This window comes from Mercenaria mercenaria, chromosome 1 (assembly GCF_021730395.1).
Source record: "Mercenaria mercenaria strain notata chromosome 1, MADL_Memer_1, whole genome shotgun sequence".
NCBI lineage: Eukaryota > Metazoa > Mollusca > Bivalvia > Venerida > Veneridae > Mercenaria > Mercenaria mercenaria.
In genome coordinates, this window is record NC_069361.1 from 54,864,767 (window position 1) to 54,883,898 (window position 19,132).

General features: G+C 36.5%; 1 protein-coding gene across 1 annotated transcript in view; it reads left to right on the top strand.

The window, feature by feature from the left end:
* The first annotated feature begins 8,628 nt into the window (after positions 1–8,628).
* The window catches only part of LOC123566447 (uncharacterized), a 54,148-nt gene continuing 43,644 nt past the window's right edge, over positions 8,629–19,132 (top strand). The window contains exons 1-2 of the mRNA XM_053548169.1: positions 8,629–8,925; positions 12,268–12,312. Of these exons, the coding sequence (XP_053404144.1) occupies positions 8,737–8,925; positions 12,268–12,312 (234 nt within the window). The 5' untranslated portion in view covers positions 8,629–8,736. The remainder of the gene's footprint in view (positions 8,926–12,267; positions 12,313–19,132) is intronic.

The following is a 19,132-nucleotide window of genomic DNA, read 5'->3' on the forward strand; positions in this document are numbered from 1 at the left end:
GACCATATTTTGCTTTTTTTTTAGTTACCTAATGGTATTAAGATAAAATAGAAAACGAAAAAAGAAAAAAATTATTGGATCTCAGAGAGATTTGAACTGACGCCCTTCAATCCCACAGCACAAAAATCTTTTTTTATTTCAAATATGACCCAATTTTTCCATTTTTAGTTACATTGACATTGACCCTGATCCAAGTGACCTCAAATACATTCCAAACATTTTGTGCTTGATAAAAAAACTATCAACACACCAAGTATACCGACAATAAACTCAGAACTCATAGACAAAAAGCGAATTTCAATCAGTTTAAAAACAATAATAAAATATTATATTTTTCTTTATTAACGCTATATAGGAAAAGCTTGTTAACATTCTAGAGGTCATAATTTTGGTCCAGTCTTATGAAACTTGGTCAGAATGTTACGCTCAATAAAATCTTAGACGAGTTTGATATTGGGTCATCTGGGATTAAAAACAAGGTCACCAGGTCAAATCAAAGGAAAAGCTTGTTAACACTCTAGAGGTCACAGTTTGGGCCCAATCTTAATGAAACTTGGTCAGAATGTTACCCTCAATAACATTTTGGACGAGTTTGATATTGGATCAACCGGAGTCAAAAACTAGGTCACCAGGTCAAATCAAAGGGAAAGCTTGTTAACACTGTAGAGGCCAGATTTATGACTGTATCTTCATGAAACTTGGACAGAATGTTAATCTTAATGATGTATAGATAAAGTTCAAACCTGGATCAGCTGGGGTCAAAAACTAGGTCACTAAGTCAAATCAAAGGAAAAGCTTGTTAACATTGTAGAGGCCACATTTATAATTATATCTTCATGAATCTTGGTCAAAATGTTAATCTTAATTATCTTAAAGTCCAGTTTGAATCTGGGTTATGTAGAATCAAAAACTAGGTCACCAGGTCAAATCAAAAGAAAAGCTAGTTTACACTGTAGAGGCCACATTTATGACCATATCTTAATGACACTTGGTCTGTATGTTAATCTTGATTATTTATAGGTTACGTTCAAATCTGTGTCAGGTGGGGTCAAAAACTAGGTCACTAGGTCAAATCAAAGAAAAAGCTTGTTAACACTCTAGACATTTATGACTATATCTTCATGGAACTTAGTCAGAATGTTAATCTTGATGATCTTTAGGTCAAGTTCGAATCTGGGTCATATAGGGTCAAAAACTAGGTCACCGGGTCAAATCAAAGGAAAAGCTATTTAACACTTTTGAGGCTTCATTTGTGATCATATCTTAATGAAACTTGGTCAGAATGTTAATCTTGATGATACTTAGGTCAATAGGTCTGGTGAGCGATACATGACCTTCATGGCCCTTTTGTTATCAATTAGATTTAAATGTCTGTTGTCCGGACTTAAGTTTTTATTGTGTATAAACGGATATGTTACATGATTTCATTTTGGAATGTCAAGGACAAAGTTTTTGCCTATGAGGACTGGAACAGCATATCTGAAACTCTTTGTGGCCTTTACACGTGGTACCTGTACAATATATATCCAAAAGGATACGAACTTTTACTTTTAGATTAAAGATCTTTTAAAACTGGCGGGGCTAAATTATTCAAGATTTTAAAGTTTTCTAAAGCCATGACTAGTTCTTTGTATATGCAAAGATAGTAACTAAGTAACTAAGCTTTGCCCAACAGATCTCGATCTGTGTTTGTATAACGTCATAAACGAAAGTCAATGCCTTTTTTTTGGATTTTATTGCCCCCCCCCCCCCCCCCTCAACAAACATTTTTTTGTGGGGGGGGGGGGGGGGCACTTAGAGTTGCTCTTGTCCGTCCATCTGTCCGTCCGTCTAATTTATATCACAAAAACATTTGACCCAGAGTCATCAAACCTCACAGAATTGTTATTCAGCACGGGAAGCAGTGCACCAGGGGTTTTAATTTGGGTCTCACACAGTCAGACCAGAGTTATGGTCCTTGACTTAGTCTAAAATGGGTATAAAAAGAGTCTAAGTTTGTACATGATTTCAAAAAGTATTTGACCCAGTATTATGAAACATGACAGGAATAATATTAGCATGTGAAGTTGTGCATCTGGGGTTTCGTTAGAAACATCACTCAGTCAGACAAGAATTATGGCCCTTGACTTAGTAATTTTTTTCCATTAAATGGCAAACACGTTGTGTCTCACGTACCTAAAAAGTATATTACATAGGGTCATGAAGCATCATAGGAATATTTATTCAGCATGTGAAGTTGTGCATATGGGATTTTGTTCTGGATTTTTATCAGTCATACCAGAGTTATGTCCCTTGATTGTCAAAAATATGCATAAACGGGATACATGGTTGTGTCACTTATATCTGAAAAAGTATTTGACTTAGAGCCATAAAACATTAGAGGATTGTTATATAGCATGTGAAGTTGCGCACCTGGTGATCTGTTTGGGATTCTAGACACGGAGTCTACAGTTCTGTTAACCAAATCATTAGACAACATGTAGAGCTGTCTAGAGGTCCGGTAATGTATATATTAATGCTTTATTTGGTTTTCATAAAGTCCTTGTTCTAGAACCAAGGAATACACACACAATAGTTTTAATTTTTAAATGCTCAGACGGAAAACAATCAATTACTAATTGTTAAACTTTCAAATGACATAATAACAACAACCTCCTAAGTTTAAGTACCGTTTCACCATTGTTACTCAAAGATTAAAGTTAAACATTTATTTTAAGAACAATATAAGTGCTAATACTAAAGGATTTTTTAAAAAAAAACAACAAAATCTGTGATACCTTATGTCAGCGCCTCTTGCGTATGTTAAAGACATGTTGTTCATGCTAAACTATTACTTAAAATGAAAAAAAGAATACTAAATGTCTGATAGTTTCAACATCATCTAAAGTGATGATACTAGATGCCCACTGGCAACATGTCAAGCCCGCCAGCTGTCAAAATGACTGGGAGTTGCACACGACCCTCTAAGTCCACACAAAAATCCTTACCAGTAGAGATATGTCATAATACACCTCAAAATTGGATGTAACATGCATGTTGTACTACAGAAAAGTGGTCTTGATTTTTCCCTACGACCAGTAATAACAAAAGTTACAATATAAGCTATTTATAGTAACAACAAAGGGAAGTAATTCTAGGTTCTTGCGTATGACACTACGTCTCATGATGGTGAACAATTGTGCCAAATTGCATCAAAATCCCTCTTTGCATGAAAAGGAAATGCTCCGGACAAAGTCATTCTTGCATCTAACCTTTGACCTCTAATTGTGACCTTGACCATAGACCTAGGGACGTGGTTCTTGCGCATGACACTCCGTCTTATAATGGTGAACATTCACGCCAATTTACATCAAATTCCCACCATGCATTAAGAAGAAATGTTCCAGACAAACTCATTCTTCAATTTGACATTTGACCTCCAATTGTGAACTTGACCTTTGAGATAGGAACATGGGGTTTGCGCATGACACTCCTTCTCATTGAGGTAAACATTCCTGCCAAATATAAACAAGATTGGTCCAAGCATGTCAAAGTTATGGTCCGGACAAAATCGGACGCACGCACGCACATACACCGACCCGCCAAAAGTGGCGACTAAGTCGAGCTCACCGCAAGCGGGCTCGACAAAAATGATAATGTAATTACAAAGATAAGGACGTGTAGGCCTTTTAAGAGGCAAAGAGAAAGGAAAATAATTAAAACATAAATATACATTGTTTTCTGGTTTAATGCTGGATGGTTGCCACATCCACCTTGAAAACATCAAGGCTGAGGATGGTAAGTTTATGGGCATGCAGGTTATTCCAATATACAACTGAGTGAGGAAAGGATGAGACTTTATGGTAATCAGAGGTGACTTTTAAGTGTTTAATCTCTGTGGCTTTTGAATGTAAGTTGTGAAATTGATAGAAACAAACTGTTGTAGATTTTGTAAAACAATTCCAGGTGGGAATCTTGTCATCTGGGTTGAAAGGGAGCGTCAGCCCAGTAGCACTGTAAAAAAAGTAACCCATCAAATATTGTACGGCGTTAAATCATTTCTATATTGTTTGTGTGTTAACCTGTGTATACGGACCATATATAGATGTTAGATGTATATTCCATCCGAGTACGGGCAAGATTTTTATAAGCAAGTGTTTTGACTTATTCGTTACTTGTAGTAATACTCCTTTTTACGAAACCAAGATCGAGCTTTGCTTACATACAAGAATATTTAAACTAGTGAAACCAAGCGCAATTAAATCAGTTTGTTTGTGATTGGAATGTTGTGAGTAATAATCAGTTCATCTGTTAATTTAATCAGTTGTGATTCACACGACATTGCAACAAGAAATGTGAGGTCATATGCATCACCAAGAAACGAAAAATTATCTCAGGCATATAAACGATCCACTGCCATACTTTTCAACAGAAAAATACCTTGGCGTCACTGTACACGATCCTCAATCCCGGAATAGCCATACTGATGCAATAGCCAAGAAGGCAAACAACACCACTATCTTTTGAAGACGGAACCTGTCGACGTGTCCAAAATGTGTGAAAGGAACTTGCTACAAGTCCCTAACTAGACCCCAACTAGAATATGCTACCACTGACTGCGAACCCCGTACAAGAACTTACATGAACTCGATGAAAAATGTAGAGCAGCACGCCCCTGTAACTTACTATTTGTGTGACAGAAATGATTGGGGACCCCTTCATTCTCTGAATAAATTATGATGTTCCGGATTGCCAACCAGCTTGCTTCTATCCAAGTCAACCACATCTTATTCCATGTGGAGTCCATACAAGATGTCATGCAAACAGATTCCTTGTACCATTTACCAGCATCAGAACACAAAACAGGAATCCATTACAGCCTGCAGTCTTAGGTCATTACCATCCCAGCCCTTGGATTTTTTAAAGATTCGGAGTACCACAGACCCACGATCCTTATTTAATCACCCTGTGAACTTTCCATCACATCTGTATATATTCAGTCCAGTGCGAGTATGATCCAGTAGAGCCCAGCAAAGCATTGGTAGAGGTAAACGAAGAAAGCCATGTCGAAAGTCATAAAGAATGTTCCATTTAATAAGGTGAGAATAAAAATTAAAATCGGGGTTTTCATCACATACATATTAGATAAAGGCCGATAATTTGAATGGTTACTGGTGCTTCCTTTTTGAATAGACAATTTTTAAAATGGACTAGTCGCTGGAACAGTATCCGACGTGATATATTTTTGAAAGGCTGCTACCAGAACGTCAACAATGTCTTCAAAAATACTATATACAATATACATCTTTACTTTTTGTAACTATATTGATGACCAGATCTCGATTCTAGGTCTAGAGTTCTAGTCATCGTACTCATGGCCACTTCCATAATTATCTTTAAAATGATAAAAAATAAATCTTTAATTATATATTGTTTAACAAGTTATTCTAAACTATTACAATCATTATTATAAAGTTTAATAAAATTACTAAAAATAAAGCTTTTTGGCGTTTCGAGTCGTGTTGTGGTCTGCGATTCCCGGAACATTTGACATTGCTTTTAACATAGACGGGTTTGTTGTGAATGTTAAATCTAGTACATTTCCTTGTCGTGTTGATTCACTTTGGATTTGCGTTAAGTTGAAGTCAACGGAGATATCGATTAATCTTTTTTGCACTGCTTTTGTGGACCATTTGAGTTGACTGTCAATGTTTCCCAGTCAGTGTCTGGGCAGTTGAAATCGCAACAGAGAATGAGTTCTTTTGGTTTATTGGCATTTAGTTTTTCAAGAGCAAGTTGTAATTTGTCGAGATCTTCCATGCTTCTTTTTGGCATATAGAATGATACCACCTTTTAGTGCTACTTTCACTATTTCTAATTCACATTATATGATAAAATCCACAGTCAACAAAAATGATATTTGAGAGGATTACCACAAATACACCACCACAAGGGTTGTCTCTGTCATTTCTGTAAACAGTGTATTTTTCAGGAAATATTTCAGAGGTTTTTTTATAGCGTTTGAAGATGGAGATTTTCTTGGTTTATTTCCTCATAGCAAAGATTCAGTGCCACATATTATTTTTTTCTGGTTTGATGTAAGAAAGTGCAGCTTTCAATTCAGAAGTCTTATCACGAATGCTTCTACAGTTCAAGTTCAGTACTCTGAGATTTGTTTATTCGGAATCTGGTATGGGCATTCGTTTACTAGATAAAGATTACTGGACATTTGTCTTGATATCCGGAAAGAATTTGAGATCAGTAAGGTCTATTTGCAGGTGATCTTGGATTGCTTGTGTGCAATGGGTTAAATACCTCTTCTGCTCTGAATGAGTCAGTTGATATCTAGGTCTATGAAGGGAAGAATTTTGATATTGTTAGAATATGTTCCAATAATTTTGTCAATCAATAAAATCTGGGCAGGAGTTTGGATGCGTAATTATTATATCACGAGTGCATAGCACTAGTGATTTAATATTTCGCATCCAAACGGCTTAGGCCTATTTCGTCTTCGTCTTCCGGATACTGTGCATGGCCCCTCTGGAACATCGTCGCACAATGGTGAACTATATACACGCGTGAAGGGAACAAAGTGCTGGCTAAAAACAGGCTAAAAACATCTGCTCCAGAGAGTTACGTGTGCATGGCCCCGCCTATCCTTGTCTTGAAGACATCTAGGGATGGCGACATGATGGCTTCTTCCGGAAGACGGTTCCAGATATGTACTGTAGGTGGGAAAAACGAGTACAAATGTGAGTCGACAGTGGAGAATGGTGGTACAAATCTGTTGGCATGACCTCTCGGTATCAAGATGCCCTGCGTGCGAACCTCTACAAGGTAGTTAACCACTCTGTACATCATTGCAGCTTTGGTTTACCTGCGGCGTTCTTGTAGAGTATCCCAGCCCAGATCGTTCACCATTGCTGTTACACTACTAATATGTCTGTAGTCGCCTATACAGAAGCGTGCTGCCCTTTTCTGGACTCTTTCCAGCTTGTCTCTGTTGGAATCAGTGTGAGAATCCCACACAGTTGCAGCATACTCCAGCTGAGGACGGACCAGTGACTTGTAACAAGTGGCCTTGACATCACGCGGGCATGAGGAGAGGTTTATTCTCAAGAAAGCAGTGGTGTTGTTTGCTTTCTTCACTGTGTTGTCTATGTGATTATTGAATGACAGAGTGCTGTCCAGAGTGACGCCCAAGTACTTTACTTTTTTCGTCTCTTTGAGTTTATGGCCATGGATGACATATGGACCTCCTATTATCTTCGACTTGTTGGTGAAGCGGATGACCTCGCACTTGTCGGGGTTAAACGTCATCAGCCAGTCCCGCTCCCACTCTTGGAGTCGGTCCAGATCCTCTTGGAGAGCTCTGCTGTCCCTGACTGACCGAATGATACGGTATAAGAAGCAGTCGTCAGCGAAGGTGCTTTTGGAGGATGTGACTTTGCAAGGTAAGTCATTGATGTAGACCAAGAACAAAAGAGGTCCTAACACGGTCCCTTGAGGAACACCTGACGTCACTGGAGCTGGTGATGAGGTCCTACCGTCAAATACAACTTGTTGTGACCTACCGGCAAGGAAGCTGTTGATCAACCCTAGAATCTTGCCCCGGATTCCATAGTGATGGAGCTTGGCTGAGAGACGACGATGGGGGACCCTGTCGAAGGCTTTTGAAAAGTCTAGGAGTGGTTGCCGTTCAGACCTGCTGCGAGTTCCTGCACAGTGTTGATGAGCTGGGTCTCGCATGATCTTTTTCTGAAACCATGTTGTTGGTCAGCAAGGAGATTGTTGTCTTCGAGAAACATCATCAAGTGGCTATGGACAACGTGCTCCATGACCTTGCAGCATACTATTATGTATCTTTTTGATTTATATTATAGTTATAGTTATTATATCTACACAATTCTGAACAGTTTAAAAGTATGTGCACTGCTTCATACTGTCTATATTTCTTAAAACAACACTGTTCGTATAGTTTGAAACTATTTGCACTGTTACACTGTCTTATATTGAGGCTTATAGTACCCAGTTAACCCCTTTAACTATAACTCATATGCATTAAAAATGTTATCTTGCAGCACGTTCTCATCTTCAAGACCATCATCAACTGAGTATAGTTTTGTATCATCAGCAAACAGCTTCACCGTACAAGTCATTGCCTCAGGAAGATCGTTGATGTGGATAAGAAAAAGGACAGGACCAAGCACACTACCTCGTGGTACCCCACTATGTACTGGTTTCCACGGCGAACTTTTACCATTCACTATCACTCTCTGCTGTCGACCACATAAGAAATTTTCAATCCATTTGTATATTTTACCTCTGATACAACAGTTCCAAACTTTTAAAAGAAGTCTTTTGTGAGGCACTTTATCAAATTTATCATCTTTCCCTTTATTTCTTAGCGATTTTCAGATGGTATCTCAATTTCTTAGATATTGTGTACTGGTACTGGCATGGAAATCGATCTGGTCATGTCATAATGGTGTGAAAAGTACCTGGGTAACACTTTTACACTATTTTATCTATCTTCTACTTATCAACATATGTACAACATTTGTTCGGCATACAGCTTTTTTAACTGGTGGTCTCTGATCTTGTCGCTTTGTTATGGTATGGTGTAGACTTTTTCGTTATTAACTCCCTTATCGAGTGTTATTTACAGAGGGCGCCTCTGGACATGTCATGAAATAAATACGGAAAACAAGTTGTTTGAGATCCATTAATTTTGATTTCGTTTTTACTAGATTAACAATGTTGACGTTAGTAGTGTTAGGAAGTATTTTATCCACTGGGCTTTGTATGCCAGGAGGATATTCCACAGTTGATAAAACTAGTCCATCTTATTCAACGTACACGGATCTGCTCAAGGAACAGAAAACGACGAACCTACTAGGTTCTTTAGATGTTTCCGCGTACACTATTGCGAAAATTGAAACACAGGTAAGTTGTTAAACTTATTCTTGGATACATTTTTTGTTTTAAAATGTCTAGGGTACGGATACATACCTCTAGAATCTGAAGTGGTCCAGCACATGATTGGATTGAGTTTAGTGACTTATTTTCGAGTCTACATCTACGTGTTACATCAGCGCAGTCACTCTTGACTATTATGTGATGGGTGGTTACTAGGCAGAAAAAGTAAGAAGTGGGTTGAATAGTAGAAAAGTTAGAAGTAAGAGTCCTAGAGACTTATGCCTACTTCTTGTCAATTCGACCCTTCCTGTGGTTTCAATCCCTTAGTATTTTCCGAAATAACGCACGAGACGCATCTGACATCAGCCAAGTACCGGTTACGTTCGATACGTCGAAGATTCACCTAAGCGTAAACATCACTCACCATGCGCAAAAAGCAGATAAATCATCAAACAAATGGTTGCCACAGTATATATTCGAGCTTAATTTCATCTAAATTCCTGATTATTTGCCATTAAATTGTTATAGTTTCCATTTAATTTTCGCTAAACTTTCTTCCACGCAACCGGACTCTTGCAGGTGTGTATTGATTTTTCAGCCGGTAGTTGCTTCCCTTTCAAAAACCCCGTATATTACTGTTAAATTCATACTTACTGGTCCGCCATTTTTAATGCAAAATGAGGCGAGCGGCTGACGATTTCGCGGGTTGTTGGGTCATGCAATTGTCTGCGCACCTGCTCTTTTGACTCTAAATTTCTTGATTTTGCTTTGAATCTTATTTAATAATACATTTTGTTGCATAATGCCAGTATTTTTGATTTTTCAACCAACTAATTGGTGTCTTATAGAGGGTCAAACGAAATAAAGCTGCAGTGCCTAAAACTAATTTCTTCGTCCAGAAACTAATCATCCAGTTGACATGTGTTTTTAAAAAGTTACACTTTCCAGTTTGTACATCGTTATTTTACAATTCTACATACAAGTGGCTTCAGGGTGGAATGAACAAAGTGAACTGTGCGGTAAATACTAATTTTTCACATTAAACAAGACTTTCTACACAAATGCATTCAGAGCAATGTTGGCAAAAAGCCGGTCAATATGAGTATTGACCGGGCCAGCGGTCAATACTGGTTAAAACCGGTCAATACCGGTCAATACTGGTCGATTCAATACTTTGGTCACTCTTGGGTGGTTAATACTGGTTATTCAACACTTTTACATAATGCACATTCACAGATTAGAACAGGCTGTAACATTAATGTAAAAATTATAAAGCAATCTGAATAATATAGATGTTGTTCCTTAAAAAGAATAGTGGTCAATACTGGTCGATTCAGTTTTGGTCCTTGGCAATGTGTCCTGGTCAGGCTCAGTTCTGGATAATATACTTAGACTGGTCAGTGGTCAATGCTAGTTTTTTCAATGCTTTGATAAAGTTACCATGTTCAAGCACCTCATTAATAAAGAGGGATTATTGATCATGACAGCTAATTAGTGACTAGATAGACAGGCCTGCAACATATCATCTATTGTATATTGTAAGACATGGTGTCAATTAGGCAATGTGACACTTGCTATCAAAACACAATTAAACCACTTCAATGAAAGGGTCCAGTTGTAGGCAGCAATTTTTCATTGAATTAAATACTATTAAAAATAATTAGATTTATCACTTGTAAATCAAACACTTAACTGCTACAGTTTATGAAATACTTTCTACAAATGAAGTTCAGTTAAAGTAGCAGTTTAATGACCAGTATCAACCAGTGCTGACAAACTGACCACTTCTGACTAATTTGGGAGTATTAATTTGGTTGCTTGAACTTAATATAATTCATGCAAACACCTTCATCAAGCCCCAAATGCTCTTAACAGTCATTATTTAAATTGTTCATAAACTCTGCAAAATATCTTTACAGTAAGTATTGACTAATTGACCAGTATTGACCAATCAACCAGTATTGACCGGTATTGACCACTTCAGGGAGTATTGACTGGGGCGGTTTTAACCGGTTAAAACCGCTGGTTAAAACCGGGGGCGGTTTTAACCGCCCAACATTGATTCAGAGGGTGCGAATTAACAAGAAAGCTTTTTAGTGATTCAGAGCGATGACATGGTTGGTTTTATGTATGCATAATTTATATATCTTATATTTCTTTGTGTTTTAAGCTATTTACATCTTTGGAGGAATGCCCAAAATATACTTTGACCTAATTTTGACCCTCGCACATGTCTTTGTTAATGCACATGCGCAGAATGAAGTGTTAAGGGGATCGAAACTACAGCATAACAGGCTAATTATGAAAAGATCCAAACTAATATAACTACTCCCTAGACAAGGGTTTTTTCCCCGCAGAAGCTATGTTTTCAACTACTTTCTTAATAAGGCCAGGAAAAAAATACGATCTGCTATTTTCCCATCCAAACATTGCCTGCAGTTATTCAAATAAATCAACTTTTAAAATAGGACTTTAAAATAATCTCAAAATATTTTCATATATTTATCTGTTTTTCGACAATTTGACATCGTACCGAAAAATACACAGAGTGAATACAAAGTCTAACAACATCGCGTAACAACAAATAAAGGTTGTTTATTTGAGTAACTGAAGCAATGTTTGAATGGGATTGGGAAAATAGCTGATCATATTTTTTTCCTGGCCTTATAAAGTAGCTGAGTTAGGGAGTAGTTATGTTAGTATGTATTTTTTCATAATTATGGCTCTAGGACTCAAAAATAAGTCATTAAACTCAACCCACTCATGTGCCGGACCCCTTTTTATGGATCCATACCTCTAGATAACCCTGTTAGGGATTTTCTAGGGGTACGGACCTCCTTTTCCTAGAGATTTAGGGTTATTTATGTCTTAAATTTTGTTAGGGTTATTTATGTCTTAAATTATAATTAATACTGAAAAGATATAGGTGAAACAAGTTTAAAAACAACATTCATTCAAACATACATACTCAATATACTTTGATTCTTTATTATAATCATTATTTACAAAATTGTATTTTATTTTGCTATTTCACTATTTATTAATTTTTATTTATTTTATTATATTTTATTATAAACAAAAGTTTGGGTCTTATTTTTGCCTGGTGGCAAATGTATGAAACAATTTATCTCCAGCCATGTTGACAGCATCCGGTCTTAGACCATAGTGCTAGAAACAATACCAATTTGAATAATTGATCACCCAGCACTAAACACTCAAACATCAATTGTAACTGGGAATAGAAATTAAAATCTGGGGCACTAGGCTGCAGGTATGTGTTTAAACCTGCTGACAGCTACACTGGTGACGTTTTAGAATATACATGTATTATTATGTGATAACAAAAAAATATTTTCTTCTGTATTTCAGGTTGTTGCAGGACTAAATATTAAATACACATTTAATACTAATGGCGTAAGTATACATTTATGTATGAAATAATACTGTAAGATTCAGGTATCTTGCTATATATGACAATGTGGCGGTTCCCTAGAAATAATAAAGCCAAATTAAATAAAATAAAAATATATTTTACATTTTTAGCTGGACTATTCATAGAATAGTAGAGCTATTGGACTCGCCCATGCGTCCGCGTCCCGATTTGGTTAAGTTTTTGTATGTAAGCTGGTATCTCAACAACCACTTATGGGAATAGATTGAAACTTCACACACTTATTCACTGTGATAAACTGACTTACATTGCACAGGTTCCATACCTCTATTTTGCTTTTTTACAAAATTATGCCCCTTTTTTGATTTAGAAATTTTTGGTTAAGGTTTTGTATGTAAGCTGGTATCTCAGTAACCACTTGTGGGAATGGATTGAAACTTCACACACTTATTAACTGTGATAAATTGACTTACACTGCACAGGTTCCATAACTCTATTTTGCTTTTTTACAAAATTATGCCTCTTTTTCGACTTAGAATTTTTTGGTTAAGGTTCTGTATGTAAGCTGGTATCTCAGTACTCACTAATGGGAATGGATTGAAACTTCACACACTTGTTCACTGTCATGGTCTGACATGCACAAAGTAGGTCCCATAACTCTACTTTGCTTTTTACAAAATTATGCCCCTTTTTCAACATAGAAATTTTTGGTTAAGTTTTTGTATGTAAGCTGGTATCTCAGTATCCACTAATGGGAAAGGATTGATGATATGACATGCAGTGCAAAGGGTCAATAACTCAACTTCGCATTTTACAAAATTATGCCCCTTTTAAAATTTTCAACTTAGGAGTATTTGGTTAAATTCTTATATGTAAGCTGGTATCTCAGTACCCACTTACGGGAATGGATTGAAACTTCATACACTTGTCCACTGTCATGAGCTGATAAGCACTATGCAGGTTCCATAACCCTATTTTGCTTTTTTTAGTAAATTATGCCCCTTTTTCGACTTTCTTATTCATTCAATCGACAAGGCTGTTGAATAGTCGAGCGTTGCTGTCCTTCGACAGCTCTTGTTTACACATATAACAATACTGAGTCCCAATCATAAACAGGTTTAAATTTGAACATTTTGGTTTAAAACTGTACACTAAAGTGACTTCCCAAAGCAGATATCAACAGGAAGTATTTCTAAACTTAGTTTTTCTTAGTATAATACCTGGTTTCCATTCCCAGATAGGAATTTGTAAGAAATGTGAACTTAATAAACATTTGCACTACTGAATTTTAGGCATATTTATATTTGAAAATTTTGTACTCTCTTGGATATTATAATTGTCACAGACTAGAAAAAAAAGCTATTAACGGTATAAATTTCAAATAAATGACAGTTAATTTTTACATTTTTATTACCTCCCTTATGTTAGAAAGGTCTGCTGTTATGTCTGAAATGGTCAAATTCAGCATTTTATTTGCAATAAATACCTATATCTTATGTATTTGGACACATTTTATAAATGTAAATACTGTCCCAAAAATCTTAATACTAAAAATGGCGCCTTTTCAACTAACAAATGTATTTACTTTTTATACGCCTTTGAAATGTGATGTTTTATGTGATCAACTGTGGTTGTTCCCCCTCTAACTTTAGCAGTTCTTATCCATTGCCAAGCTTGATCACAATGTTTATGGGTAAAATATAGGGCTGTCATTGATTGGGTCTTTGTCATATCGACGATACCGATATATCGAAAGACAGATATCGACGATACATCGATATATCGATTATTAAGTTAGAGGAACAACCTATTTGTTCATGTACATGCTATATACCTTCTTGTTAATGTTATTTTTAGTTTAATTGCCTGCTTTTCATGTGTTTTATTTGTATTTATGTATTTCCCCATACAGGTAGTGCCGACTAGTTAGAAAAGAATGCTACGGTACAAGTTTAGACATGACCTTTATTGACAACTTCCGTTACTAAGGGTGCATTTTTGCAGGCAGAAAAGTTGTTTTAGAGGGTCTGAGTGTTTATTTGGATAGTCTTTTTTTCTCTGTGTAAAATATCGATTTTTAAAAATGGGAATCGATAATCGATCGAACAAAAAATATCGTTGATACATCGATATCGTTTCTATCAATGACAGCCCTAGTAAAATATCTCAGCCAAGTCAGATGACCAGCTGGATGTAGCTGGAGTTACGGTCCTTGATATTGCACAAACTTGCAAAAATTGACAGTGTCCTCTCTTACTTTAGCAGTTCTTGTCCATTGTTTACCAAAGTTGGTCACAATATTTATGGGCATAATATCTCAGGCAATGTAGCTAACCAGCTTCCAAGTCTTTCTGGTGTTTTGGCCCATGAATCACTACATATTGTGAAAAAAGACAGTGTAGGCAGCTGTTTTTCTTGAGCAGTTCATATCCAGTGTCCACCAAACTGGGTCACAGTTGTTATGGGTGCAATATATACGGCAAGTTTGACAAGCCTCTGGATTGTCCCATTGGCTCAGGAGATAGGATCTATGAATTATTGAAAATTTCAATAATTGATAACTGGTGTCCACTCTTTAACTTGTGTTATGAGTTTTAAAAATTTATCTTGCATTCACAAAACTGTGTGACAATTTGGCAAAATTTGATAACCACCATGGCAGGAAGTCTGTATCACTCTGATTTTATGGTCATGAATTAGTCGAAATTATGAAAAAATTGACAATTCTTCTCAGTTATTTGCTGTGGCATGCATATACCCATATTGTGATTGTTTGCCATTTTTGTTTATTGTTCAAAACAATTGGGGTCAAATGCCTGTACGAATATTGCATATGTCCTTGTTAAGTAGCCATTTCAAATGTCATTTACAACAGTTAATCAAAGGAATATAAATGCTTATTTACAGAGTTTATCCTTAGCAAAAAGATTCTAACAAAATTGTTAAAAGTCGACAAAAAATTTTTTTGATATGTAGTTTACTATAGCATGACATAGCATTATATGTAACAGTATATATGTCTGTCAGAATATTTACAGCAGTTACTAAAGGAGGGAAAAATATTGTCAAATTTTCCTTATTGACCATTTGAAAATATGGCATGTATGCGTTCAGTCTGCAGTCTTCATTTTAAGCTTGACTTATAATACAGTTTATATGGAGAGCTATTCTACTAACCCTGGCATCGATGTCCACACCATGGTTAAAGTTTTGATGCACTTTTTAGCTCACCTGTCACAAAGTGACAAGGTGAGCTTTTGTGATCGCGCAGCGTCCGTCGTCCGTCCGTGCGTTAACTTTTGCTTGTGACCACTCTAGAGGTCACATTTTTCATGGGGTCTTTATGAAAATTGGTCAGAATGTTCACCTTGATGATATCTAGGTCAAGTTCGAAACTGGGTCACGTGCGATCAAAAACTAGGTCAGTAGGTCTAAAAATAGAAAAACCTTGTGACCTCTCTAGAGGCCATATATTTCACAAGATCTTCATGAAAATTGGTCACAATGTTCACCTTGATGATATCTAGGTCAAGTTTGAAACTGGGTTACGTGCCTTCAAAAACTAGGTCAGTAGGTCAAAAAATAGAAAAACCTTGTGACCACTTTAGAGGTCACATTTTTCATGGGGTCTTTATGAAAATTGGTCAGAATGTTCACCTTGTTGATATCTAGGTAAAGTTCGAAACTGGGTCACGTGCGGTCAAAAACTAGGTCAGTAGGTCTAAAAATAGAAAAACCTTGTGACCTCTCTAGAGGCCATATATTTCACAAGATCTTCATGAAAATTGGTCACAATGTTCACCTTGATGATATCTAGGTCAAGTTTGAAACTGGGTCACGTGCCATCAAAAACTAGGTCAGTAGGTCAAATAATAGAAAAACCTTGTGACCTCTCTAAAGGCCGTATTTTTCATGGGATCTATATGAAAGTTGGTCTGAATGTTCATCTTGATGATATCTAGGTCAAGTTTGAAACTGGGTCACGTGCGGTCAAAAACTAGGTCAGTAGGTCTAAAAATAGAGAAACCTTGTGACCTCTTTAGAGGCCATACTTTTGAATGGATCTTCATAAAAATTGGTCAGAATGTTCATCATGATGATATCTAGGTCAGGTTTGAAACTGGGTCACGTGCCTTCAAAAAGTAGGTCAGTAGGTCAAATAATGAAAAAAACTTGTGACCTCTCTAGAGACCATATTTTTCATGGGATGTGTATGAAAGTTGGTCTGACTGTTCATCTTGATGATATATAGGTCAGAATTGAAACTGGGTCAACTGCGGTCAAAAAGTAGGTCAGTAGGTCTAAAATTAGAAAAATCTTTTGACCTCTCTAGAGGCCATATTTTTCAACAGATCTTCATGAAAATTGCTCTGAATGTTCACCTTGATGGTATCTAGGTCAGTTTTGAGGCTGGGTCACATGCGGTCAAAAACTAGGCCAGTAGGTATAAAAATAGAAAAACCTTGTGACCTCTCTAGAGGCCAAATTTTTCATGAGATCTTCATGAAAATTAGTGAGAATGTTCACCTTGATGATATCTAGGTCAAGTTCAAAACAGGGTCACGTACCTTTGAAAACTAAGTCAATAGGTCAAATAATAGAAAAGCCTTGTGACCTCTCTAGAGGCCATATTTTTCAATGGATCTTCGTGAAAATTGGTCAGAATTTTTATCTTGATGATATCTAGATCAAATTCAAAACTGGGTCACATGAGCTCAAAAACTAGGTCACTATGTCAAATAATAGAAAAAACGACGTCATACTCAAAACTGGGTCATGTGGGAACAGGTGAGCGATTCAGGACCATCATGGTCCTCTTGTTTTTTTTGTCGAGCCCACTTGCGAAAGTGAAGACAGTCGTCCAGATTGCTATTCGGTGTATGTGCTTGTGTGAGTGCGTCCCTGTGTGCATGCATCTGGATTTGTTTGTCCTGATCATAACTTTAACAGGCATAGAGCAATCTTGTTTATATTTGGCATGAACGTTAACTTCAGTGAGACAGAGTGACTGTGTCTTGCGTTAGCCCCAGGTTCCTATCTCAAAGGTCAGGGATACACTTAGAAGTCAAAGGTCAAATTCAATAATGACTGGAGCATTTCTTCTTCATGCATGGAGGGATTTTGATATAACTTTGCACAATTTTTCACTCCGTGTCATGCAGAAGAACCAGGTTCCTAGGTCTAAGGTCAAGGTCACACTTAGAGGTCAAAGGATATCATACAAGAAACACAACTTTGTCCAGAGCATTTCTTCTTCAGGCATGGAGGGATTTTGATGTAACTCAGCACAAATGTTCCCCACTACAAGACAAAGTGTCATGCACAAGAACTAGGTCAAAGGTCAAGGTCACACTAAGAGGTCAAAGGTCAGATACAAGAATGACTTTTTCCTGAGTAGTACAACATGCATGTTACGTCCAATTTTGAGTAGTATTTTGACCTATCTCTATTGGTAAGGATTTTTGTGTGGACTTAGAATATTTTTTTAAGATTTACTTTCCTTTGTTGTTACTATAACTAACTTATATGGTAGCTTTTTGCAATCCTTTTTTTTTATTTGGCATAAATGTTTGCCTCACCCGTCTCTAGATTTGCCACGGTAATAAGGCTTTTGCCATGGAATTCCATGGAGTTCCATGGCAATTAGCATGGAAATCCGTGGAATATTGAAATTTTCCATGGACATTGAATGGAACAGTAAGTTTGCCATGGATTTCCACGGATTACAGCTGAAATATTGATCAATTTCCATGGAAACAGGAGCTTTTGCCATGGAAAGTTGGACTTAGTAAAATTTTGGGATGGAAAATAGCATAGAAAATAACTTAGAAAATTTTTGTGATGGAAATTGATGGGAACTGTGCACTTAGAATTTTTGGGAGGTATTTCTTGTGAACATAGAATATTTTAATGGATTAGTATGTTTTATGACCAATAACTACAACTAACTTAATTAGATAGGTAAAACAACTAATGGAATTACAATAAAACCTGTCTTAAGAAGCCAGCCAAGGCAGTAGCAAAAAAGTGGCTGCTTACGGCAGATGGCTGCTTCATGCAGGTAATTTATAGCATGAATGACCATTTTGGGAAATGAGACACTTGCTGCCTAAGACAGGTTGGCTGCTTAATAGAGGTGACTGCTAAAGTAGGTTTTACTGTAAAACATTTATTGTAATGCAACTTGTCATATAAACTCACCTTGCAGATAGATTCATTTTGAACTAATCTTTCAAAATTTATTGAAATATCATGACTTTTTCTCCTAGAATAACACCAAAAAGAACAGCACTAACAGTAGTTACATATATAATATTACAATTCTTTACACCAAAATTCATTAAAAGTTACCCAGCCAAGAGATTCTTAATTAATCAAGTAATAAATTATTTGGTTCTTTTAATCTTCTGTAGTGTACCTGTTGCTTGTCTCACAACAGGAGATTATCCCAGACTGCATGATAAGATCTTGTCTGCTTTATATTTAGAAACTCATAACAAGAGATCAACCAATGAAAATAAAGTCTGTGAACTACTTCTGGGGGGCTGTAAATGTACCTCAAAAAGTAATCCTGAACTTTTTTCTGTTTAATATCAGGGTAATCTTCAAAAATAATGAGTATGTAAATGGAATAAAATCAGCCTGTGGTACAAAAATATTTTTAACATCCTAGATGTATCCTCCAATAGCTGACTGTAAATGACACATTTGCCCAAGGATATCAAAATTTCAAATTTACACAGGAAGTTCTATGTTTGAGAGCAGGATGGAGTTATTTTACTGTGTTTACATGCAGCTTGGAAGTTAACAATAACTAAAAGAATACACCAGGTGAGTTCATAA